Source organism: Dendronephthya gigantea, unplaced genomic scaffold (genome assembly GCF_004324835.1).
Source record: "Dendronephthya gigantea isolate DGI-Jeju-01 unplaced genomic scaffold, DenGig_1.0 000028F, whole genome shotgun sequence".
Classification (NCBI taxonomy): Eukaryota; Metazoa; Cnidaria; class Anthozoa; order Malacalcyonacea; family Nephtheidae; genus Dendronephthya; species Dendronephthya gigantea.
In genome coordinates, this window is record NW_021163038.1 from 50,450 (window position 1) to 74,353 (window position 23,904).

A 23,904-nucleotide genomic window follows, 5' to 3' on the forward strand; every position below is an offset into this window, starting at 1 on the left:
GAAAAATAAGAATGAAGAATTTGAAGTTTCACTCTCTGCATTATCACCTTCATATTGTTTTGATGATTCAACAGAAAGAGATCTAAAGCATTAAACACAATTATTAAACTTTGAATGAAACAAAATGCATGAAGAAAAAAACCCTGATCAAAAGCACACTTGAATTTCCTATTGAATTTCCTTTTGTTTTTGCAAAATAGCAATATTTAATGATTTAATAAAAACCCAATACACGATACAATTACCACCTAAAACTGCCATAAATAATAAGAACAACTGATACAACCAACGTTGCAACACGAGAACTGTCCAGAGTCATCAACAGCCTCCAAAAGAGAAAAACTTAATATAGTACCCTCACGGCCCTTCCAACAACTATATATATAACAGATATATGATATATATTTAGAACGTATTACGTTATATTATATTTCTAGTCATTAATTTGATATCCTACCATTTATATGCTGATGATTCTTCCATTGAATTTTACGATTTGGGTGGATTAAAAGAAAAATCTGCAATGAAATTACCACAAAGGCCAACAAAGCTCAGTTTATATTTTCAATAATTGATCTTTCAATATATCGCTGATCTTCACGTTCTAGACATGCAGAGACAAGGTTATATTGTTTATTATTTTCAATTCTTGTTATTTTGCTTTGTTTCACAGCTCTCAAACCATAAATTGAGCGTAATTTCGTGGACTATCCAATCTGATCCATATCTTTCTTCTCTTTCGGCATGTACGTTTGTTATTGTCACTTTGTGCATTCGAAGGCTACGGGCATTTCCGGATTCCGGAACGACATCGGAAAGACTTCGTAAACCACAGAATGAGAGTATTGAGCGTAAAAACCACAAAAACTAACGTGTTTCAATCAGAAACAGCCCGATCTCATTGCAAAAATGGTTTCCTTTATGTTAGTTATCAATCCCGATTTTGTCGTACACATTCAATTATTCACTATATGAAAAAATGTGGTAAAAATATCTTGATATGTATTATTAAAGATTGACAGTTCGTGTCATAATCGGAAAATTACGGAGAAACAAAATGGTTTCTGATACTGACAAATGGCAATGTCACACAGTGAACCAACTGTTTGTATTTTTAGTACATGTATAGTTTAAAATTCCAATTACAGAAGTATGATATTCAAAGTTTTTCTATGGTCAAGTTTTGTAGGTATCATAGTGTTTTTCGTGCACAAACAATTATCAACACAAGTTGTCACTTTTGAGCAAACCATATTCATTCCTGGTAGTACAAAAATAGCTGTGTATGAATATTTTAAAGATGTACGAAATAGTATGAAGAGTGTTCAGAACGGAGACACGTAAGATCTTAACAAGAAAATATTTATTAATAAAAATGATTGCTTTTCATACATTTGATACAAAACATCACATGAAATATTTCAATCAATTTTTCTAGTGTCTCTGATGTGGTACATATTCCTGGTGATGGCAGGATGGAACCTGATAAAATAAAATTCAATCGGTTTGAAAAGTTTAACATTCAAGGTTTATATGAACAAGGACTCAAGTCGCCATGTGAAGCTAAATTATTTCCAAATATTCCAAAAATACAGCTTGAATTAAATTTTCTTGAAGGACTTATATATGGAACTGTTATTATTGTATTTAGAGATGGTTCACAAAATGGACTTGCTGGAACCATAGTTACACAATATTTTGAAATTCTTACTCCAAGCTTTTTTTCAAAATTTATACAGGACAACACAAAGTCAACACATAAAATATTTTTGCAAAATGCAAAAATTCATTTGCAAGACAGAGAAACATAGAGTTTATAGACATGTCAGGTGTGGAAGATACCATAAAGTGCATACTAATGATACTATGGTTACAAAATATTGTCAAATATTCAAGGGAGGATATGTGTACCTGTAGAGAAACCATGTAACATTTTAAACAGTTAATAAAAGAAAAGTGAAATGTTCATTTTACAGAAGCTTAAACTTTGGTAGGAAATTCTAGTAATATTTGATGGTTCCAGGGCTAACAATCAAGACTATTGACCCCTGGTCATATGGAAATTAGTTCAAACCTCAAATTGCACCATAATGAAAACTAGGTGAATTACAAGTTCCTCATAACCAAGTGGAAACACAGTAGCCGTATCACTGGCCGTATTTTTCAAGTTTCAGTGTTTGAAGCTGTTTTCAAACAGTATTTTATTAAATCAGCATACGGAGATATTTTGATGTCTAGAGAACGAGACAGTATGTTCAGAGGGAACAACAATGATTGCAGAATCTATGTTGGAAACCTTCCAGAAGATTGTAGGGAGAGAGATATAGAAGATATCTTTTATAAATACGGCAGGATTGCCGACATACGAATTAAACGTGGCGATGCCACCAGAGCGCGACAGAGTCGTCGAGGAGAAAACTTATCCTACGCCTTTGTGCAGTTTGAAGATTCCAGGTAAATTCTTTTAAGCATAAAATGTTTCACAAACTCTGTAGTTGCTGGAAAACTACCTGTTGAAAAAGAGAAAACTTTTGGCTTCCCTAAAACCACGCGGTAACACGTGACGCATGCATGTTGAATGTGTTAGGTACATGGTCTTATGCTCTTTGAAATTTCTTTGTTTATTAGGGATGCTGAGGATGCAGTTAGAGGTCGTGATGGTTATGAATTTGATGGTCGTAGAGTCAGAGTGGAGTTCACTCGTGGTAGCGGGAACAACAGACGCGATAGTGGCCGTGGTTATGGTAATAGTGGTAGTTACGGTGGGGGTGGCAGATCTGGACGTGGGGTACCACCACGACGTTCAAACAACAGAGTGTTAGTGAAAGGCTTACCCCCACGGGCAGTTGGCAAGATATTAAAGACCACATGAGAGAAGCGGGTGAAGTATTATATGCCGAGGTGTATGGAGATGGTTCTGGTATAGTTGAGTTTGCACACTCTGACGATGTCAAATATGCTGTGAAGAATTTGGATGACACTGAGTTTCGTTCACATGAGGTGAGCTATACTTTACGTACATGTATAATTTAATCACTGGTTGGTTTATAAATTATTAACTATATTCAAATTTTTACCATTTCAGTATATAAATATCCTCAACACAATAGTTGTAATCATATCAACAAATTTGATGTTCATTCTCATCAATGAGGATTCAATATCAATGAGAGGACTCCTTTCAAAATCAGGAATCAATTTTCAACACTGAGGAATCAGTGCCCAGATTCCTTTGGTCAATACCAATGATTTCAATTGTCAAGACCAATTTCAAGCATCAGGATTCAGTTCCAACAATAAGGCACTATTTCTGATGTGCACAGATTCAATGAGGAATTTTTTTCATTTCAAAAGTCTGATCAATGAGGAATCATTTCTGATGGTCACTGAGGTCCTGCCTTGATTAATCAATTATTTTAACACGATGATAACTCAATCAGTTTAATACCTTTGAAGTTGAAACAACCTAGTTTTATGGTGCTGGTATGTAAACTCAAGAAATATAGAATACTACCCAATGTGTATACTGTAATATTACAATATATAATGGACAAATTCTTTTGGATACTTGAAAGCCTAAAATTTTTCCAACAAAATTTGATGAATGGTAAACTATTTTAGCGTTGTCTTAATTCTGGCATTTTTCTTATGGAAAGGTTGTGCTGTGTCTTGTTTCTTGGTAATGTAATTACAAATACCTTGTTTAACTTAGGGTGAGACTAGCAGAGTGACTGTGACAGATGATTCTGGAAGTGGTGGTCGTAGGAAGAAAAGCTACTCTAGATCAAGAAGTCGCTCTCGAAGCAGATCCAGTAAACGTTCCCGTAGTCGCTCCAAAGACAACCGCTCTAGAAGCAGATCAAAAAGCAAATCACGAAGTCGCTCCAAGTCTCCAGCTAAGAGTCACTCAAGATCGCCATCTCCAAGGGATTGAGGGAACAAGTGCATCTCCTGTGAACCCCATATATATAGCATGATTTTAGTTACACTATAGTCAATAAAACTTTCTATTGTACAGACTATAACTTGGTTATTCCCAACTTGTATTACATTTATGCATTGTAACTATTCCCTCTGACAATTCTATTGCCAATTTTGTTACTGAAACATCAGGAGTTCAAGTGACAAGATAACTTGCTAATACCATGCTTTACTTACCTAAAAACCAGGAATGTAACATTAAACTCTTGACAAAATTAGGTTTGTAAATCCTATCAATCCTTTGTACCAACCAGTCACCTGTATGTTAGCTAGCATATTATGCTACAATAAGATCTACATTTCTCATCATACTGTGCTATCAATCACATCTTCCTGCACATTGTCAATAATTCATACCTCATTACACTGCTAGTTAGTGTCCTATTGCTGCATTCATGCAAGGAATCAACCCAGTTCCATAATATCTATAGTTTCTGATGGCAAAGCATTTACTCCAAAGGATTCAGGGTATCCTAAATTATGAACAATGTGCACCACAGGCATTTTGTGCCTGGGTGATGTTTTACACAAACTAGATGTAATTATATTTGTTTGGAATCCTTGGCCAATTATTGCTTGCTTCAAATGCATTTGGCTACATAGCAAATTTTCTCATGTTACCATTTTGATAGAATTATATTCTTTATCCTCCAAATATTCATTCTAATTCTGCAGTTGTCCAAAATAATCTCTCTTTATCTTCCAAGAGCTCAAAATTTCCCCCCTTTTTCCTTCAAAATCAAAAAGACAAACATTTTCCATTCTCCTCCAAAATTCTAAAATTATCACTCCTTTTTGAATATATCCTCCAAATATTAGCCATATATTTCCTCCACAATTAAGTGAGATCTGTACAACACAAGTTAAAGGAATGTTAATACTGAAACTCGAGAGAAAGTTGCCTATTTTAATGAAATATCATTTGCGAGTGAATATGTGTATGATTTTTGTGGCAGAAATATGAGGTTTTCATACCAAGCTAAAAAGTAATCCTATCCTTCCAAAATCCTATCTGTCCTACGATTCCTCCACTCCATGTCCATACACAGGAGGATTAAATCATCTACAAATATATAAAATATTCAAATATGTTTATTGAATTTGATGTTGGTTGAACCATTTCTTTTACCATAAGATTTAGCCATAGATGTTCTGTTAAGACCAATGATAGCATTAGACTGACAACTTAAGAATGTCTGCCTCGAAAATCACTCATATGTTTACAGTATTTTGATATTCTGCCATACAATACAAACATTTGCGACCAAAGGTTCCCTGAAAACCATATATCACACATAACAAGTGCTGAAAACTTTTTGCATCAATGATTTAAGATCTAGACCGTGAGCGGCTTCTTGAATAAGATCGCCTTGGCGATCTTGAATATCTTCTTGGTGAAAATGATCGACTTCGTGAACGTCTTGGACTTCTTGATCTGCTATATCTACCAGGTCTTGCTGTTTCATCTTCCTCAACAGTCACATATGATGTTTCATTCTAAAGAAATGAGAGGGTCGGTAAGAAATATAAAAGCCTATGAAATACAAAACATACATTACAACAATATCTTGACTCCAACCTGGTGGGAACGAAATTTGGTATCATTCAATATCCTGACAGCTCTCTTCATATCTTCATGTCGCGCAAACTCAACAACTCCAGTACAATCACTGAAAACATCAGTAAACATGACATCCCCAGCTTCCCTCATATGATCTTTCAAATCTTGCCAGCTTCCAGTTGGAGGAAGATTCTTCACTAAAACACGAAAACCATTACCACGGGGGATAAAAGGTCTTCCACCACGGCCGCGTCCACCTCCCCCACCAAAGCGACTTTGACCACGACCTCCTCTGAAGCCACCACCACCCCCAGCTGAACGTGGTAATTCAACCCTTAACTGATTACCATCAAGATCATAGCCATCACGACCCCTGATTGCATCTTGGGCATCTCTACAAAAACAATATTTTACATCAAAATAAATATTACATATTTTTTTTAAGTTGAAAAATATTCATTTTTGAACAAAATACCTCGGATCTTCAAACTCAATAAAAGCAAATGGTTGACCACCACGTGTATCTTTCTTTAAACTTATGTCCTTAATTGTGCCATATTTATAAAATAAATCATCCAATTCTTTTGCTTTAACGTCATTTGGAAGATTCCCTACATAAACACGACACTCAGCATTGCCTCGATTCATTTTGAACAAGAATTTAGGTAATTTCTTTTTGAAATAGAATACTATGAGATAAAATGGCGTCTACAGATTCCGAAGTAAAAAAAGTACCCCATATATGGTATAATTTTCCAAATATGGAAGTATGGAACATGCAGATGTGTTTCCACCAATGTTTTCCACGCTTTCAAGATTTTCAATGAAGTGAAAATCGCGCAAAGCATGATGGTGTGAAACAGGATACTGAAACAGGACGCCATGCGAAATCCAATCAGCGAGGAGAAAGCACGTGGCGTACTTTTTAAAGCAACATCCGGAAAGAAGCAAATTTCATTCGGAAAGTTGTGTTGTTACGTTTTGGTTGAAACGAGTTTTTCCCAAAGAGTCTACCTTCAATTTCACGTTGAAAACGAATTAGCAAAAAGGTAAAGTTTACTTGCAATGTTGCATTTACATTACCAAAACATTTCGTAAAATTTCAGCTTGTGTAAAATATAAAAGAATATAATTTTCAGCCTGTGTAGTTTCGTTAGTTTGTTTATTCGCCGGTTGCTAATGGTGCTATATTTTCAGATGTCCGAACGAAAGGCTGTTGTAAAGAATGCAGATATGTCAGAAGACATGCAACAAGATGCGATTGATTGCACGGTCCAGGCAATGGAGAAATTTAACATCGAAAAAGACATTGCCGCGTATGTAAAGAAAGAATTTGACAAGAAATTTAACCCAACATGGCATTGTATCGTGGGCAGAAACTTTGGATCGTATGTTACACACGAGACAAAGCATTTCATTTACTTCTACTTGGGACAAGTTGCTATTTTGTTGTTTAAGTCTGGTTGAGTGAACTTTAATGGCATCTTGTTTTGTATAAAACATTTGAACTAACATTACGTTATGCAATATAATAATATATAGATACTAAACATATGCATTGATGTATAAATTTTATATTCAGTTGAGTTGTGAGAGTGAAATAAATTTCTAAACATGCAATTGTTTCAAATTAGCAACTTTCAGAAACAGGAAGGGTAAAAATCGAACTAAAAAGGTTTGTGAATCACCAACATGATTAGTAATGCAAGTGGTGCCTTAGGCATGGGTTTATTAGGCATATATTATTGGCATGATTTAATTTATACCTCAAAAATATACATCGTCTCTATGAAAAATATATTTACAGTTTGAATGCTGAATGAATAGCTGCTACACCAAAAGTTAGATTTTCATAATTCACCATTCTGAAGCCAGAATCTCTTATCAATGAAGCAAATTCATCCTACAAGTTGTAATAATAACTTTTACCAGTTATTTGAGGGTTCCCATTCCTCCTAACAACACAAAGTGAGCCAAACATATATAGTACCATAAACAAGCAAAAAAATACCTGATTAGGAAATTGTCTAATACTTTCCACTAAGTATTGATATGAATCCCAATCCTTAGCAATAATTTGTCCCATCACTGGTATCACTTGAAATGAATACATTTCATATAACCTAAAAGAAAAATTCTACCTGGTGCACCTTGACCTTGCTTTCATGAGTCAATTTAATTAAAATACTTTATAGTACCTCTCAAAAATTGGAGTTGTAACTGCACTAAATTCAAGACACATAAATCTTCCACCTGGAACCAATACTCTATGAGCTTCTTCCAGAGCCTGCAATAGAAAAGGTAGCCTGAAATATAGAAAATTAATTTCTTCTGCCAAGTAGATGTGTCTATATAAAAATCACTCATCATTCACCATCCATATATGCACAATCTTGTTGGCAAAAATTGGTTGAATTATTTAGAGACAAACCTTTTCAACATTGGTAAAGTTACGTATTCCAAATGCAATTGTATAAATATCAAATGTGTTATCTTCAAAAGGTAGTGCTTCACCATTACCACATACCCATGCTATATCTAAGAGGATGGAAAAGTATAATGTATACAATGGAGAGAAGAAAAAAAAGAAAAGTGTATTAGATATCCTTATAATATAAGTATGATATAACGAGCAATTTGATTGGCTACTGCATGTGCATTGTGAGGCCATAATGCACGCTTCTGGCTTTTGAAGTTTTTGTTGCTAAGCAACATCTTAAATAACATGTAAGGAGAATTTTATTATTGATCAAATAAATAAATTTTGTTGTTGCCCTATAATTTCTTCTTATATTATAAAAGAATTAAAAAAGCTCGTCGCGTGCCTTTATGGTGTAATAATGCACTCGGGGAAATGTTGGAAGAATACTCGAGAAGCTTGTAAAACACTCGGCTACGCCTCGTGTTTTACAAGCTTCTCTCGTATTCTCCCAACATTCCCCCATCGTGCATTATTACACCATAAAGGCACGCGACTCGTTTTTTAATTCTTAATTAAAATATTTATCAAACCCTTACCATTTTCTATTCCAAAACGTTTAGCTTTTCTCTTCCCAACATCAAGCATTGCTTGATTAATATCACAGACAATAATTTCACTTCTTTTTCCTTGTGACATTTCTCCCCATTTTTCTTTTTTCTTTTTTTCCCACTGATTGTACTTTATAAAATTCAGATATCTCATTGCAATATCTCCAGTTCCCCCTGCAACATCTAATAATTTGTTCCCATAACAAGGATTTATTTTTCTAATGAAATAATCCTTCCAAGTCCGATGAATACCACCACTCATTAGGTCATTCATTAGATCATATTTCAAAGCCACATTTTCAAACACGTGATGAACTGCAAAAATACAATCTCTTATTGGTACACGTGTTTCAAATCAATGAAACCTAAATCACTCTGGACAAGGCCAGAGTGTTATTGGAATTAAACACATTTATTATATTCATTTTAAAATCAATGGTGTTTCTTGCAATCTGATTGGTTAAGAATTGTGTGATTAATAATCAATCATCTACCAAGGTGACAGATTAAACGTTGCTGCTCATTGAGCAAATTACTTATTAATAAAATTAGTCTTTTAATAGCTAAAAGAATTATATTTACCTATTTTTTTTAGCTTATTACTTTTACTCTAAGTAGCTAGGATACAAAAATTGCATAAGATATTTACCTCTTTCTGATTTTTCTTTCTTTGAGATAGTCTCGAATCCAAAATGTGTAATTTCTTCCTTGATCGTCGAATATCTTCCTCTTGAAAATCTTAAAAAATTGCACAATTGTCTTGATTGTCTTCCAGCAGCCATTATTTCATTTTTTTATATGATTTTTTTATTGGATTTTCCACTGTGATTTTTCCCGCGTGTACAATTTCTATTTTTGTTGCGCGCGCAGTTATCAGCAATGACGCATCCTCGTCCCCAGGACCTAACTATGTGACGTATTCACAACCTCGCCCCAGGGTCTTCTTCGTAGCGCCGGATCTGAAGGTGACGGTTTTGCAACATTTTGTACCTCAAATTCTAGATAAACAATGGAAAGACAATTTTTTACCAAAAAAAGTACTACCAAATAGTACCAAAATATTACCAAAATTTATACTAAAAAACTTTCTTACCAAAGTAAAAAAATTACTGATTCTGACCACACTGCGTGAACTGCGTGTACTTCGCGCGCGTGTTGCCAATTAACAAATGTAAACAAAATCAGCAAATACATTACGTTTTTTGTACAGCACCATAGCAATGGCTTTTCTTTTCTTTTTTTCTCCATAATTTTGTTCATATGATATTATTTAGACGATGGTTTGCACATCTATTTGAGGACAATGGCAGTCAACAAGAAACGTGGTTGGTTTTAGTAATAGTTAATGCATATTTGTTGTACACAGCCTGGTGTAATTACTTGTAGTAATTAAAGTATTCAGAAATTGTAAATTGTTTTCCAGATTTTAAAAGATTGTCAGTGTGCATTCGAGACTTTTTGAAAAGATTACCCTGTGATCAGACCACTGGCTTCTTACGCGACACCCTGTGCTTGTCGTTACTGGAATTACACAAATATTACATCAAGGAGAAAGAACGGTTCGGCGAACAAAAAACACTTGACTCAAGTTCAACATACAGAGCTGTTTTTCAAGATTCATTGGGAGATGCTCAGAAATATGATGGGACATGGAAAGAATGTGATGATGGTGAACAATTTATGGCTGTAAACAGGAATATTCACAATTTACAGGATGGGTTTGGTAAGTTTGATAACTCAATCATTTAAAATCATGTATGGCACAACTTGTATTGCTGTCAGAACTCAGGAATGAATTGTAAGTGCAAGTTCAGTTGAATGCAAATGATGATTTTCTTTATTTTCAGATGACTGTGACTCGCTGGGCAGGACACATTTAATGTATGCAATTCATGGGGACCATCAAGACACCATTGATCACATTCTGTCATTGAACACCAACATCAACCATCAAGCACAAGGTATGTGTCTTAATCACCATACATTAACACCATACATTTATTGCAACAAACTGCAACACAATCATTTTAATCCTCTGTTTAGATGGAAGCAGTGTTTTGCATATTGCTTGTCAACATGAAAAACCATCAGTGGTATCTTTACTTCTTAAAAATAAGGTAAGTTGATAAGGCAAAGTCTATTCTGGGAAATAAAACAGTTCAACAAGCTATATCTCGACTATGAATAAACTAAATATTGCTGAAATTATAATTTGCTACATTACATCTTTTCTGTTTATTTCAGGCAAATGTGTTAGTTACGGATAAGAAAGGGCGCTCACCTCTACACTGGGCAGCAAAATGTAAACTAAGTGACACTGTTAAGGTAGATTTAAAGATGGCCAATATCACCTTTTCATGCATTTTAATATTATTGCCCATTAAAATATAAAATAATTGATTCTAACCATGTAGTTCCTGCTTCAATATGGTGGAGATGTCAGCAGTAAAGATTGTGATGGAATGACACCAGCCATGTGGGCATGTTATTTCCACAAACCAGATAATTTACACATTATAAGAAATGCAATATTGAGAGTTGATCCAAGACCTGAAGCAATACTGGATGAACAAGATAATTTTGGAAGGACTGTTCTTCATTGGATGGTCATGACATGTGATCCCAATGGAAGCTTGGGTGGCTTTAAGGTAGATAATATACATTTGGGACTTCTCAAGGTAGATCAGACAGAGACAAGTCATCCTAAACAACCTTGGAACATTAACATATGTTTAAGGAATTATTGGTGATGGGTGATGTTTGCAATATTAAAGACAACAAGGGAAGAACAATCTTGCATACAGCTGCAATTCAAGGTAGAAATACTTCTGTCTCGTATTCGATGTATCCCTATACTTCTTAACTGAAAAGAATTCATGTTTTAATTTTTTATGTTAAAGGTTCAATATCCATATGTAAAGAGATCATCCAGGTGTGTGGTAAAGAAATCTTGAATGTGAAAGACAACGAGAATCAAACAGCTCTACACTTGGCAACTTTATGTGGCCATGGTGACATGGTTGACTTTCTGCTGCAGCAGGAAGGTAACATAAACCATTTGTTGTATTTAAAATACTACTGAACGACAACAAATCTGGCCCCCTAATTCAGTCTGCAAGCAGGCTACAAGTTGGTCAACCATCTTAAAACTAAATCTGATATTCTTTGTATTTATAGCAAACAGTGAAATTGTGAACAAAAATGAGAGAACAGCTCTACAAGAGGCAGAGATTGGTCATTATCATTACTGTTTGCTGGTGTTTGTTGCATTTGAACAAATAAAAGATAAAACTAAACTATCTACAGATAAAATCAACAATGACATGGAAAAGAAAAATAAAAAATATGAAAGGTTCATTTCCCAAATTTACTCTTTTTCACCTTCATGCAATCTACATTAACAACTGTCAGTTTAGAATGTCATCAAATAACACACTCTTTTTCATTTTTAGTTGGGTGATTCCATCAACATCATTAAATGAATCTCAAGACATCCCAACAAATCTGACAGGGGAACAGCTTGTTGATGTCACAGAAGTTAAGGGATTCGAAATTAACCAAGAAGATCCTGATGAACAGTTTGTCCCAGAGAAACTTGTTACAACCAATATTTTCACAACACAAAATACTGAAAAAGTTGATTCCTCAACCACCATAAAACCCTCTGTACCTGGGAATGACAGTATGAACCTTGATATCTCACAAGATAATCTTCAACCTGGCCCAATGAAGAGGTTTCCACTGACTGGCAGAAGCAATAAAAATACAGTACTTCAGAGAAGTGAGAGAATTGAAGAGATTAAGGAAGAGGATTTAATAATACCAAGGAAAAATGGTAATGATTTTGTTGCTGAAGCAGCTTGCAAAGATAGCAAAAAGATTAACTTTCTTTTTTGCACAGATGAACCTATGCAGGAAAATGGAGAATCTTCAAGTGAGCAAAATGATGATGACGATGAGATATCAAGTCTAAACATTGAGTCTGAAAATGACGAGAGTACAGCAGAGGATGATTATAAACATGAAGGAAGTAACAATGTACGTATTGTCAGTGCAGTAAAGATCAATATGGACAATATCCAGGTGTTCAGTTGAAGAACATATGTAATCTCATGACCTCCATAACTCATTTTAGAATAATATCAAAACAAGTATTGAAAAGAATTCAGGTTCTGCAAAGAACAAAGTAAACAAAGATGGTCTCTCTCCCATCCAACCACAACAGAATTTTAGCTTTCCATTAAAACTAGAACCAATTCCTTTGCCTCGTACAAACAAGACTTTGGCTCGTGGAATAGTTCAACCACTCCAACCTGCAGTATTAAAGAAACAACCTGCAGTATCATTGTTATCCAGGGATAAATTACAACATTATGGTACACCACGGGGTAGAGATCATGGACCTCTTGCCCAGACACACAGCAAGGAATTGTTGGAAAATGTTTTTCGTGGAAATAAGGTATATTACAATTTACAACATCATTCATCTCTCAATACTTCATCATTTCATAAATTCTAGCTGATAAACACTAGAGATATTCTCATAGCAAGCAACCTTATTTGCTATGCCTACTATGGTCAACAAGTGGTAAACAAACATGACTAAAAGTAAACATTTTATTATAGCACAGCATTTAAAACCATTTGCAGGTACAGGACTATCTCTTATTGTGGGAAATGCAATTACATGGCACAAAAGTCTAAAAGCTGAAACTCCATTAATTATATGACTTACATCACAACACCAGCCCACACTTTATGCCACTCTTATATCTTTTTGGGGGATCTTTCAGTGCCTCCCAGCCCCATGCGCCACATAGTATTTTCAAGTAGTACCGGACTCAATGCACCTTGGCTAAGATAAAGATAGTATCAAATTTTGAGAATGAAATTTGTTGTTTAGGAAAACAAAAAAGAAGAGAAAAATGATGAAAGAGTGCAAGATGGGAAGTTCTCTCGACCAAGGGTGAAACATGCTATGTTTCATCCAAAATGATAATAATTAAGACGATAATGATTAATTATAAGTCATTTCAACAACATATATACAAGCACACAAAACATAGCACAACATCTTAAAAGACCACAGTCACCACACTACCAGCATTTGGAAAGGAATGATCCCAGAGAGATTGGGAACACACGTTAGATCTACCAAGAAAATTTTATATTTATTGACATGACTTTCTATTTATTCTAGAATTTTGCATATGTCATTAACATGGAATGTTACAAACACAACAATTTGCAAATGTTTGTTTTGTTTAAAATGTTTGTCATTTGCATCAAGTATTCTGACAAGAGTGGCTCATAAATCATAATGCTTCTCAATCAACTAAATTACAGTATGATACACAGAGGAAAAAATACCTTTACTTTTGTGAGAGAAAATCTTGCAACCCCTCTAAAAACTGAATGTACTGTTGATGTTCGAGTATTGTACTTTTCCTTAGTAGATCAACCAGAAATTCATTGTTGATACCACGTTCCGTCAGCATTCCAATCAAAAGCTCATAAAGATTCTGTAACAAAGTTTAAAGTTCTTAACCAAAAATAATCCTATTTATTTATCATTATTCCCTGAAGGTAGGAGGATGGCCAGGGCCCTGGCTTTGCAAAGGGGCAAGCACACATTTAAGGGGTGTTTTTTAAATAGTTTCTCAAATGATTATGGGAGCAACTGCCCCCTTGGCTATGCCCCTGTCCAGAGGAATAAGAACAATGTTTTTACCTTAGCCACCATTCACTTTGATTCATGTCAATAATATACAGTTGCAAAGTGTTTTGCCAAGTAAACCATAAAAGTCACATAATGGATTTAAAAATTGATATCAAAAAACATCCTTGGGACTCTTGGGTATTATATTCATATTACAAAAGTTTTGGAACTTTGATAAATATGGTCACTTCAAAGAGAGTGGCACCTAATAGAGGTCGGAGTGTATTTTACCATTAGGTTAAAGCACCATGATTTTAAGCAAGCAAGCAACTTACTATAAGTAAGTAACTTACATAATCCATATTTTCAGTTTCACAATGGTAGATTCCAGTCTGATCAGCGTCAGGATGTGGTAATAAACTAACATTAGTGATTGTAAATAATTCATTGTCTTCCTCTCCACTGCTGTCCGAGCTGCTGTCATCATCAATATTGTATTCACAGTTAAAAAGCAATGTTTCACCCTTAAAAAATGATATATGTATGAATGGTCAAGAACAGGGATGTTTGTACAGTTGTACCATCTAGGAAAGTTTCATAGGGAGCTGGTGGCCAGTGTGGTGGTGCATGGCACAAACACCAATTACAGCATCAGTAAACGTGACATTTCTTTGTCAAAGTGAGGCCAGATTTTAATATCATTGAGAGACATATTTCTATTGGTAAAAACCATGGTAGATAGGCGGGATAGGGGTAGGTAGGCATAGGTGTTAACCTACGCATTGCTTTTAAGACTTGGTAAAAATACATACCGAATCTTTGATGATCTGAATAGAAAAGGATGGATATGATGTCATCTAGAAATGAAAATAGAAACTTTGGGTTGTCAAAATGTTGGTTTGTGTGGGTTAATTGCTACATTTTGGTTGTTACATTTTTATGGTTTAATAAGATCAGTTCCAAACCTGCCCATCATTTGTCCCTTCATCATCGTCAAATGTCTCATGATTAATAGTTTGGTCAACATCGAAAGAAACAACTATCCTAAACATAAGAAATCAACTTCTAAGAATTGCCACTAGTTAAGACATGTCATGACAACGTATGAGTTCAAACACGTTTGACTAGCTAATATGAAACATAGGTAGTAGTATTAGTGAAAAAAGCAGTAAGTCACGAGCTGCACTAGTCTCATCAACTTTAAGCTGATTTCTATGAGGGTGGGTGGATTGGTGAGACTCATGCTTTACTAGCAACACTATAATCAGTTTTCATGACAAATCATACTGAAAAACTTTACCTTTCTCCATTTATCAAATGAGTCAATTTAAACCTCATATTCTTCAAATCATCCTGTCAAAATATAATTAAACATTAATTAGTTTTCCTCAAATAAATCATTCCTAAAATATGCCTTTCAGTAAGTTGAAATGCCAAAACACTCCGCAACGTATCAAAATGATTGGAATGTGCAAAAATCACAATCTCTTCTAAGGCTTTGACAATCCAGATCACATCTTTTTTAATTTTAGTATTTTTTAAACAAGCACAGTACAGCTCACCCTGGCAACTGGTGTGCATTCTCATATGAAACAACCCTGAATCAATGTCTGCACCACAAGAAGTACCACAAAATATGTCTAGCAATTTTCATATGTATCACATTGAAATTATTTTACTAACTGGTTGATTGAAGATTTCCAGTTTTGGTTTCTCAAGATTTTTCATTGTTTCATTTTCATAATTCAACTCTTCTTTCAAAAATGCTAACAGTTGTTGATCCCCTACATTAAAGATTCAATGCAAATCGATGATAGGTTTTTTATGGGTTATGTCATTCCACATCTGCACAGCTAGTGCACATGGGCCATGGCAGATTTAGACTTTTCTAAGATAAGCAAATGCAAATGGTTTTGAAGGGTTCACTATTCTATTACCATCTCAACTATACTCTGTTACCATCAGAACTATACTTTAAACTTTACACCTCTTCAGAATTTGCAAATTTATCATTTCTGCTCGTTAGAAATTCGTCTGCAGGTGGAAAACAGCAACATGCCAAAATGTGTAATTTAATGATGTATTTTAGATGTTTTTGGACACTACTAAGTACTATGTTATGTCACAGTCTGAATAGATACCTTCTGAAATATGATTGTGCATTCCACAGCCACAAACTCTTGAAAACGAGAGCGATGTACTAGCAAGCAAACCAGCTCTATTCTGAAACGATGGAGCAGTATTCCCAACATATAAAATTGAACGTTTCACTGTCGAGATATTCTTTCGAAAAATACTACAAAAGTTTTTTCGTGGTATTAACCTATTAAATACTTTGAAACTTGCCATTGAAATAATATATTGCAGACAAATTGAAAAAAAAGAATTGGTTTTATGAAGAATACCATTCAAAATGGCGACCTTTTCGCCCCAGTCCACACAATTAGACACGGTATTAGGGTGGTGACAGTAATTAGTTACCATTACAAATACCATTATGGTGAAAACCATAGTGACTACAGGTTTCGAGCCCACCAAGTGTTTGTTTAAAAGCTTGAAAGGAAATTACTTTCCACAGCATTCCTGTTACCATGAGAAGACAGACCACACTGTATTTTCTACAGGACAGCTTTTGATCCTCTCTCCCCCAACCATAGTATTAGTGGAAAGAATGTGGAAATATAAAGTAAAAAACCTTGGTGAAAACATAATTACCTGATGAATTGGAGGATTACAAATCATACTTCAGCAGCACATTGCATACATTTTCCATGCCATAAAAACTGCTTATCTGCATAAGTACAATATATCTAAAGTATAAGAAAGCCATCTGAAGTAAAATATAGAAATGACAAGCATCCTCCAATGCCAGGGAACAAGGTTGTGACAATGTTTCATAGATGTTTAATGACACTTTTTTATAACATACAAACATTGTCTGATTTATTGTAGCAAGACCCTAATATACATTTATATTACAAGACATAGAGTCTACAACCAAATTTCAAGTTTTTAAGGGATGACAATGCAAAATGCTAACTAATAATAATTTACATTTCATTTGCACTCATTTTGGATCAATTCTGAAAGCTTGGCTAAACTCTGTACAGAAACATTAAAGAGATAAAAACTTAATTATAGTACAGCAAAATAGTTTACGAGTAATTATTTCTTTCCAGCTTTTGCTTTATTATTCTGTCCTCGTGGAGGTGTCACAGGCCTTCCTGTGTTTAAACCACCATATGGAAACTTCCTTTTGTCAGCTGGCTTGAGAATCTGTAGAAAAAATCAATTTAGCAAACCAGCAAATTATATTATCAATAATGTGCAATGATATAATTTGATATCTACCTGGAAAGAACACATTAATGTCTCATCAACACTCATCATTGCTCCAGCATTATCAAATTCACCGCAGTAATTGGGTGCTGAGAACAATGTAACTAACTGCCGTTTGGCAAAGAATTCATAACCATCCTCTACCACCTGAATCAAAATAATAGTTTAGTATATGATAATAAAATTGACAAACTGATAACCACTACCAAACTTAGGAATTAGTTTGAAATGAAAACTTATAAAATATGCTAATATCCATCAATATCAGTTTTTAAATCAAGCAAAGGTTTACCAAAATGTTTAGGTACCTGATGTGCTCGACATATGAGATCCAAGTCATGTTTTTGTAGGAATTTCGAGACAACATCTGGTCCAAATGTGAAGGAGACACCTCGATCATTTTCACCCCAGCCAGTGACTTCCTTGTCAGGATCTGACCAAAGCAAGTCACATAGCAAGCCTAATAAGGAAGTATTAAACTATTGTTCAACTAGAAGTTTAGTCATTACCATTAGTATCATGATATCATGAACATATGGATATTGTCCTTAAACCACAGTACTAAGACCTAATTGTCGTACTCTTACAAAAAGCATAAAGATAAATTACAGCCATAATTGAACCTGTCAAGATTAAGAATCTATATTGTGTCAAAGGCCGGCACAATATTACCTTGGTCAGGGACATCTGTAGGTCTCATAATTCTTCTGATTTGCTCCATAGACTGTAAATCAGGAGATAAACCTAAATAAAATTACAACATAGCTCTCACTTAGAAGAGCAATGGCTGAGCTGGAGTTGCATAATAGTTATATTCGGACTGGGGAGTTGGTTTGGAAATAATACAGAAATGAAACTACTTGGAGTGATTCTACAGTCCATCCTAGAAATGCATCAACCATTGTACAGGCAAATTAATCAGTGAGAAATACAGCAGGTGAACATTTTGTATGCCCTCAAAGAGCATATTACATTTCACAGTAAATATTTACAATATATTAATCATAGGTTTTGCCTCACTTGACCTTGATAAAAGACAGTTTTTGCGGTCGGACAAATAGATATATAGGATAAAATGATATGTATTATACGACTACAACCCTCCATAGTCATATTTCTGTTCTACGACTGGAGATAATTGCGACATATCCAACAGATATGTACAGACACAATTTGAGCTATTTTCTTGATTTCATAAAATTTCACAATCAATTATTAATAATTTGCTGGGTACCTCCGTGACAACAAAATATTTTTTCGTCGATAATGGCAGAAATCGGCAAACAGTTGAAGCAATCTGTAAAAGTCTTCCACAGTTTCACGTTATACCGTCTTTTGCCTAGAAATAGTTAGAATATTTAGTAACAAAAGCTTTGAGACTGCAATTAATAAACAAACAATGACACAAAATAATTTCAAAACGACAAAACGTATTACATTCGTCATAAAATCCATAAATTCGATTGATGCTTGCACATTCGTGATTCCCTCTTAATAAGAAGAAGTTCTCTGGGTATTTTATTTTATACGCCAGTAATAAACATATCGTTTCCAGTGATTGTTTTCCTCTGTCTACATAGTCACCAAGAAATAAATAATTCGCTTCGGGAGCAAAGCCACCGTATTCAAACAGACGAAGTAAATCATAATATTGTCCGTGGATATCACCTAGAAAAGGGAAATATGTATTCATTGATGTTTGAAAGAAATAAAATACCCACAAAAAATATTTTTCAAATACCGCATATTTTCAAAGGTGCTTCAAGTTCTAACAGAATCGGTTGACTAAGAAATATTTCCCTTGATTTTAAACACAGTCCACGTATTTCAGCTTCTGTAAGTTGGACATTTTTCCCTGGTCTAGATCCACGTACTAGATAAAATACAACATATATGGCGCAAATAGAATCTGTCAACGGGGTTCTAATTTCATAAAATATTTCGTACCTTCCAAGAGTCGGCTTATTACACTGTCAATGTTAAGTTTGTCACTCTCTGCCATGCGAATATATAGAAATACGCTATTGTTCTTCAAATAAACGGAACTTTTGGATTGTCGAGTGAAAACGTTTTAGAGGATTGATATGGATTGTAAATCAAACCTCTTTCTCAATTGTATTTCTACAGCCGCTGTGACCTTGAAGATTCAGTATTCTTGTTTCTTTTGCATTCGTTGGTGTTTCCACACAACGAGAGTTCCAATTTTCTCAACAAAGGTAATTTCCTTACAGTGATTTCCTCATTGCTTCCGAACCTGGGTGCAATACGACGAAATTTTGATTTTCACTCACAGCATTCTGCTTTTTCTTTCCCATTTACACCTAAATAGAACATGTACTCAAATCGTATTTTTACAGTAAATCTGAAGTTGGTCCAAAAAAACTTGATCGCATATGATCGTGACGTCACTATTGGACGTCACACCAGCAATGGCTAATGTTGAGTGAAAAATCTCTTTTTTTAATCCTATTACGGCTATATCCGGCGTGGGCGGCCAGGATTATCTGCTGTATTCCAAGAGATTTAGTATAAAACCATATAAATGAACAAATTTTTACTTCAAGTAATATACTTTTCATATACTACAATAATCTTACAATAAGTTTGCGCAAACAGGCGATAATTCAGGCAGAAAGATGTGTTCTTTCATAAAACAACATATAAGCAGTTGATTTTAAGACGTGAGACAATGGTACACATCTTGTAATCTCGTCTGAGACAAGATGCCAGCAAGTGTTGGACTTCCTGTATGTTATGTAATGGCCTCTTCCTACAGCCTCGCCAAGATGAACGATGACTGCCACCAGACTGTAAATTGTGTTCCCTGCCAATCTAATGTAGAAGAAAGATTGCGATGGAAAGCATTAGTTAACAAAGAGAATTTTGGCAATCGCTAAAACGCGTTTGCTTGCTTCATGCGACTGGACGACAAAGGTGACATGCAGGTTGCCCCACAGCTTCTGGTTTCACCAACCTGTTTTGAGTTGTTACGCCCTCCTTTGACAGGCGACCATCTTGATCGGACCAGAGACCAACAATTCCTGGAATTTCTGTAGCGCATCTCATATGTTTGTAGAGATATTGCTCAATATTGAGGGTTTCAGAGAACTGTACAAAAGTATCGTTTTTGTAAGGAACGCCATTATTTTGCCAATATGTACGATTGATGTGAAAACAAAGACACTGGGGCATCTGAAAATAAAATCAGAAAAATAAACCCTTTTCATAATTATGTCACGAATACGTTTTTGGTCTGGGAGCGTTGTACTCAATAGGGAAATACGCAAAGCAACGGGTGCATAATCTACGTAAGATAACCAAGCAAGTTTTACAGGGTAACACAAAATAAAAGTTACTTTTACGTTTGGAGAATTAGAAGAAGTTAGAGTGCTGATCTCATACATTCTTTAAAACAGAATCACATAAATTCTAGTGAAGTTTTCCTTCAAAATAGCAGTGAAGCGATGATAGAAAATTCATTGAGATTTCATTAAGATGTTGGTCATCAAAGAGACCTCCACTGACACATCCAAGATTAGCAGAACCTTATCTGAAACAATCTATCACATCAAACCTTTCCAATGTATAATTTCTTTAACAATCTGGTTTTCTCATTTGCACCATTACCAGCACCACAAGCTGAACATTCAGAAGATTCAAGCATTTCTGTACACATAAAGTTTCTGATTAGCCCTTCAAGTGTACAATTGGCAAACTATACAAAAATGAACAGAAATGTTAGTAATTACATACTTTGTGTACAATAAAAAAAACTTTTCAAATCCATTATAAAACTTTAAACTTGTTTGATTCAAATGCTTACCAGGAAATTTGATGATAAACTGAGAGACACAGTATCAAACACTTCAAATTTGACTGGATACTATATACAAAATTAATCATTGTGGGTGGTGAGCTTTCACAATCAAGTAAGTATGTGTCTGAATGTATATAAAACATCAACACAATATATATAATAAGAAATATTATTTCTAATATTGCTGAGACCTTATTTAAACATTTTTTACAAGACAGCTGGTTTGCAAACAGTCCAGCAAATGGTGACCAAGATTTTCTCTGAACTTTTGATGCTTTAATAAATATAAAAGTAAATATAGTTTGAGGGAGATTTATGGAAACAAATACACTGCATAGAGATTGGTATTTGTATGAAAAATGAGTTTTGAGACAGACAAACCTTTCACTCCACTGCGAAGAACAATACTCTCATCATCTATGGCCAAGCCATCCTTTAATAAAGAATTAAGTCAAAGGAATTAAGTCAAAGAAAGTGAATATAAAAAATATTTGAAAGAAATAAGAGTATAAGCACCGGATACCTGATTTAAGAGTACTGAATTCAAAGTTCTCTGCAATGCCTAAATAAAGAAAATAATTAAGAGTTAAATAAGGGTAAATAAACTAATTTAGGGTACTTTTAGTTCACCTACATATTCTTCTTCATGTGCAAGAGTTGATGTTAGAACTTGAAACATTTCATGAGCATCCTAAAAAAATATACAGCTGACAATCAAAAGAGAAGTTATTGAGTCTATTTTAAAGATTAAATTGTTGAAGAAAAATTTATAAATAGATCACCATATGACGAATGAAAATTAACCTGTTGTTCATGTGAAATAACCCAGCCATGAGAGTACAAACTTGTGAATATTGAAGTGGGATCGTATGATTCTTGCTCATGACATGGTTGACTTAGAACTAAAAAAATATGTTCACAGCATATTCATAAATATTGGGTACTAGAAAAGGTGATATAAGAAAAACATAACTTACTTAGCATAAACTTAGAAAGCTCAGATGTTAATTTTCCAAGCTTCTGTGAACTCTTTTCATTGCAAGTCTCAATCCAGGACACAAAAAGAGACACAGATGCCATTGCCTATGAAATATAACAATATACAAGAAAATGGATTGAGAAAAAATATTTATGAGTTTATATATGCATTTTATACCTGCAAAACAGAGTTAAGATAGCATGTGTTTCCAAGGTTTACAAGACCAGGAACACCTAAATATGTACAAAAAGAGTAAATTAACCCTTCATAATGGCATAAAGTTTGTTGTTATAGAAAGTTTGATTGGCTTAACTTGTCTATTTTCTTTCCACTGTCTCTAGGAAATTTACTACAACACCTGATGATTCAGTCTGGCTGTCTTTAGTTTTCTTTCCTCCCTGCAATATATATGCTATTCCAGCCAGTACAGCACATCCTCCAAGTGCTACAACAATCTTTCCATCCATTCTTCTCCAGTAACCCAGAAAATAATGTTTAAAGTTCTTAACCTCCAGCTGTGGTAATGACTTCTTCTTTAATTGGACGTGGCAGGTCCTGGGTACCATTCTGAGGAATCGGGGGGAGCCGGGGATCGCGGGCTCTGGTTTCGAGATTGACTATTTTTGCAATAGGCCCGTTTGCCCGGTCTTTTCAATCGAAGTAAGTGTCCTAGACATTTTCCATTTTCACCACTCAAAACATCGATGCTGGGACATTTGTCAAGTCGATTGTGCTATTTCTAGCAAATTTATTAACAAGTTTTAAAGCAATCTAAATAGAATTACTAGTGGGTGCATCTTTTATCCCCCTTCCACCTGTGAGTAAAAGGACAGAAAGCAGTTGCTCCTGCATTTTAACACAATAAGGCAGTGTTCTGGGATTTTAACCCAGAGGCCAAACATAACAGCACTGTTTAATGAAAAAATAGAATTCACTATAGATCTTTGTTTGGCCCCAGACATGGACACTGTTTTTTGCCAAACATGAAATGGAGGGAAACCGGAGTGCCCGGAGAAAAACCCTCCTGACCACAACATGAAATCCGGATCTCAGGTTACTGGTCTGGTCCGACATTTTGGTATTTTTAGTTGGAAATTCCGCAATAATTAATTGGGGCAGGTTTGCCAGTTATTTTTGTACTTGTATTTTTTCAATTTTTAGAGATAATCTGGCAACCATGTGGACTATTTTTCACGGCATTACATTATACATTATCAATGTTTTTCATCTGACCAATCTTTAAAAATTGCCACGCAATTTTTAAGGGTTCTTCAAAGTTCAAATGATCCTGGTGGTCTGAAACATGCACAAACATGCACTTAGGCAATGGCATCAAAAAAATACCTATGGGGTAATGGGGATTTTGATGAGGCTTTTAGTAATTCAATATAACATTATTAAAATCTATATCATCATAAATCCGTCGTTATAATCGACGACTATCGTTATTTAACCTGGTCAAATCGATATTCCTATTAATCTATTGAGATCAGTTGCAATAGCGTTGTTCAGTTACTACATAACTACATAGAGATCAG

General features: G+C 34.7%; 6 protein-coding genes, 1 long non-coding RNA gene and 1 pseudogene across 9 annotated transcripts; 2 read left to right on the top strand and 6 right to left on the bottom strand.

Moving 5' to 3' along the window:
• Position 1: 1 nt before the first annotated feature.
• On the bottom strand, positions 2–786 carry LOC114523623. The gene is made up of 3 exons (XR_003687042.1): positions 458–786; positions 249–326; positions 2–82 (listed from the first exon to the last, which is right to left on the bottom strand). It is a non-coding gene; the product is annotated as an uncharacterized LOC114523623 (long non-coding RNA).
• A 1,341-nt stretch (positions 787–2,127) lies between these two features.
• On the top strand, positions 2,128–3,955 carry LOC114523612 (annotated as a pseudogene).
• A 1,324-nt stretch (positions 3,956–5,279) lies between these two features.
• Positions 5,280–6,247, bottom strand: LOC114523615 (serine/arginine-rich splicing factor 1-like). The gene is made up of 3 exons (XM_028544594.1): positions 6,018–6,247; positions 5,561–5,936; positions 5,280–5,478 (listed from the first exon to the last, which is right to left on the bottom strand). The coding sequence occupies exons 1-3, from the start codon at positions 6,188–6,190 to the stop codon at positions 5,311–5,313; spliced, it is 717 nt and encodes a 238-aa protein (XP_028400395.1). The 5' UTR covers positions 6,191–6,247; the 3' UTR covers positions 5,280–5,310.
• A 705-nt stretch (positions 6,248–6,952) lies between these two features.
• On the bottom strand, positions 6,953–9,856 carry LOC114523610 (2-methoxy-6-polyprenyl-1,4-benzoquinol methylase, mitochondrial-like). The gene is made up of 7 exons (XM_028544589.1): positions 9,770–9,856; positions 9,222–9,570; positions 8,561–8,887; positions 7,974–8,080; positions 7,741–7,829; positions 7,554–7,665; positions 6,953–7,445 (listed from the first exon to the last, which is right to left on the bottom strand). Exons 2-7 carry the CDS (start codon positions 9,352–9,354, stop codon positions 7,344–7,346), a joined length of 870 nt encoding a protein of 289 aa, XP_028400390.1. The 5' UTR covers positions 9,355–9,570; positions 9,770–9,856; the 3' UTR covers positions 6,953–7,343.
• Positions 9,807–13,758, top strand: LOC114523598 (protein phosphatase 1 regulatory subunit 12A-like). Its single transcript, XM_028544573.1, has 13 exons — positions 9,807–9,897; positions 9,996–10,295; positions 10,420–10,533; positions 10,616–10,689; positions 10,817–10,897; positions 10,987–11,220; positions 11,310–11,388; positions 11,473–11,616; positions 11,750–11,924; positions 12,025–12,407; positions 12,474–12,610; positions 12,708–13,031; positions 13,476–13,758. Exons 1-13 carry the CDS (start codon positions 9,876–9,878, stop codon positions 13,566–13,568), a joined length of 2,160 nt encoding a protein of 719 aa, XP_028400374.1. The 5' UTR covers positions 9,807–9,875; the 3' UTR covers positions 13,569–13,758.
• On the bottom strand, positions 11,133–16,649 carry LOC114523613 (complement component 1 Q subcomponent-binding protein, mitochondrial-like). 3 transcript variants are annotated; one of them, XM_028544592.1, is made up of 8 exons: positions 16,373–16,649; positions 15,915–16,015; positions 15,532–15,584; positions 15,197–15,275; positions 15,044–15,088; positions 14,585–14,755; positions 13,943–14,094; positions 11,133–11,213 (listed from the first exon to the last, which is right to left on the bottom strand). In XM_028544592.1, the coding sequence occupies exons 1-7, from the start codon at positions 16,578–16,580 to the stop codon at positions 13,945–13,947; spliced, it is 807 nt and encodes a 268-aa protein (XP_028400393.1). In that variant the 5' UTR covers positions 16,581–16,649; the 3' UTR covers positions 11,133–11,213; positions 13,943–13,944. The 3 variants fall into 3 exon arrangements, with proteins under 3 accessions (XP_028400393.1, XP_028400394.1, XP_028400392.1); XM_028544593.1 differs by lacking the exon at positions 11,133–11,213 and adding an exon at positions 13,199–13,427; XM_028544591.1 differs by lacking the exon at positions 11,133–11,213 and having other exon boundaries at positions 13,927–14,094.
• A 458-nt stretch (positions 16,650–17,107) lies between these two features.
• LOC114523608 (serine/threonine-protein phosphatase alpha-2 isoform) lies at positions 17,108–20,041 on the bottom strand. The gene is made up of 8 exons (XM_028544586.1): positions 19,518–20,041; positions 19,312–19,443; positions 19,008–19,238; positions 18,805–18,909; positions 18,243–18,314; positions 17,879–18,030; positions 17,583–17,717; positions 17,108–17,507 (listed from the first exon to the last, which is right to left on the bottom strand). Exons 1-8 carry the CDS (start codon positions 19,570–19,572, stop codon positions 17,397–17,399), a joined length of 993 nt encoding a protein of 330 aa, XP_028400387.1. The 5' UTR covers positions 19,573–20,041; the 3' UTR covers positions 17,108–17,396.
• Positions 20,042–20,119: 78 nt separating this feature from the next.
• Positions 20,120–22,906, bottom strand: LOC114523603 (ubiquitin carboxyl-terminal hydrolase 30-like). The gene is made up of 12 exons (XM_028544579.1): positions 22,725–22,906; positions 22,544–22,599; positions 22,365–22,470; positions 22,192–22,289; positions 22,022–22,078; positions 21,911–21,949; positions 21,769–21,820; positions 21,579–21,661; positions 21,394–21,453; positions 21,145–21,285; positions 20,545–20,762; positions 20,120–20,402 (listed from the first exon to the last, which is right to left on the bottom strand). The coding sequence occupies exons 1-12, from the start codon at positions 22,831–22,833 to the stop codon at positions 20,195–20,197; spliced, it is 1,227 nt and encodes a 408-aa protein (XP_028400380.1). The 5' UTR covers positions 22,834–22,906; the 3' UTR covers positions 20,120–20,194.
• Positions 22,907–23,904: the final 998 nt, after the last annotated feature.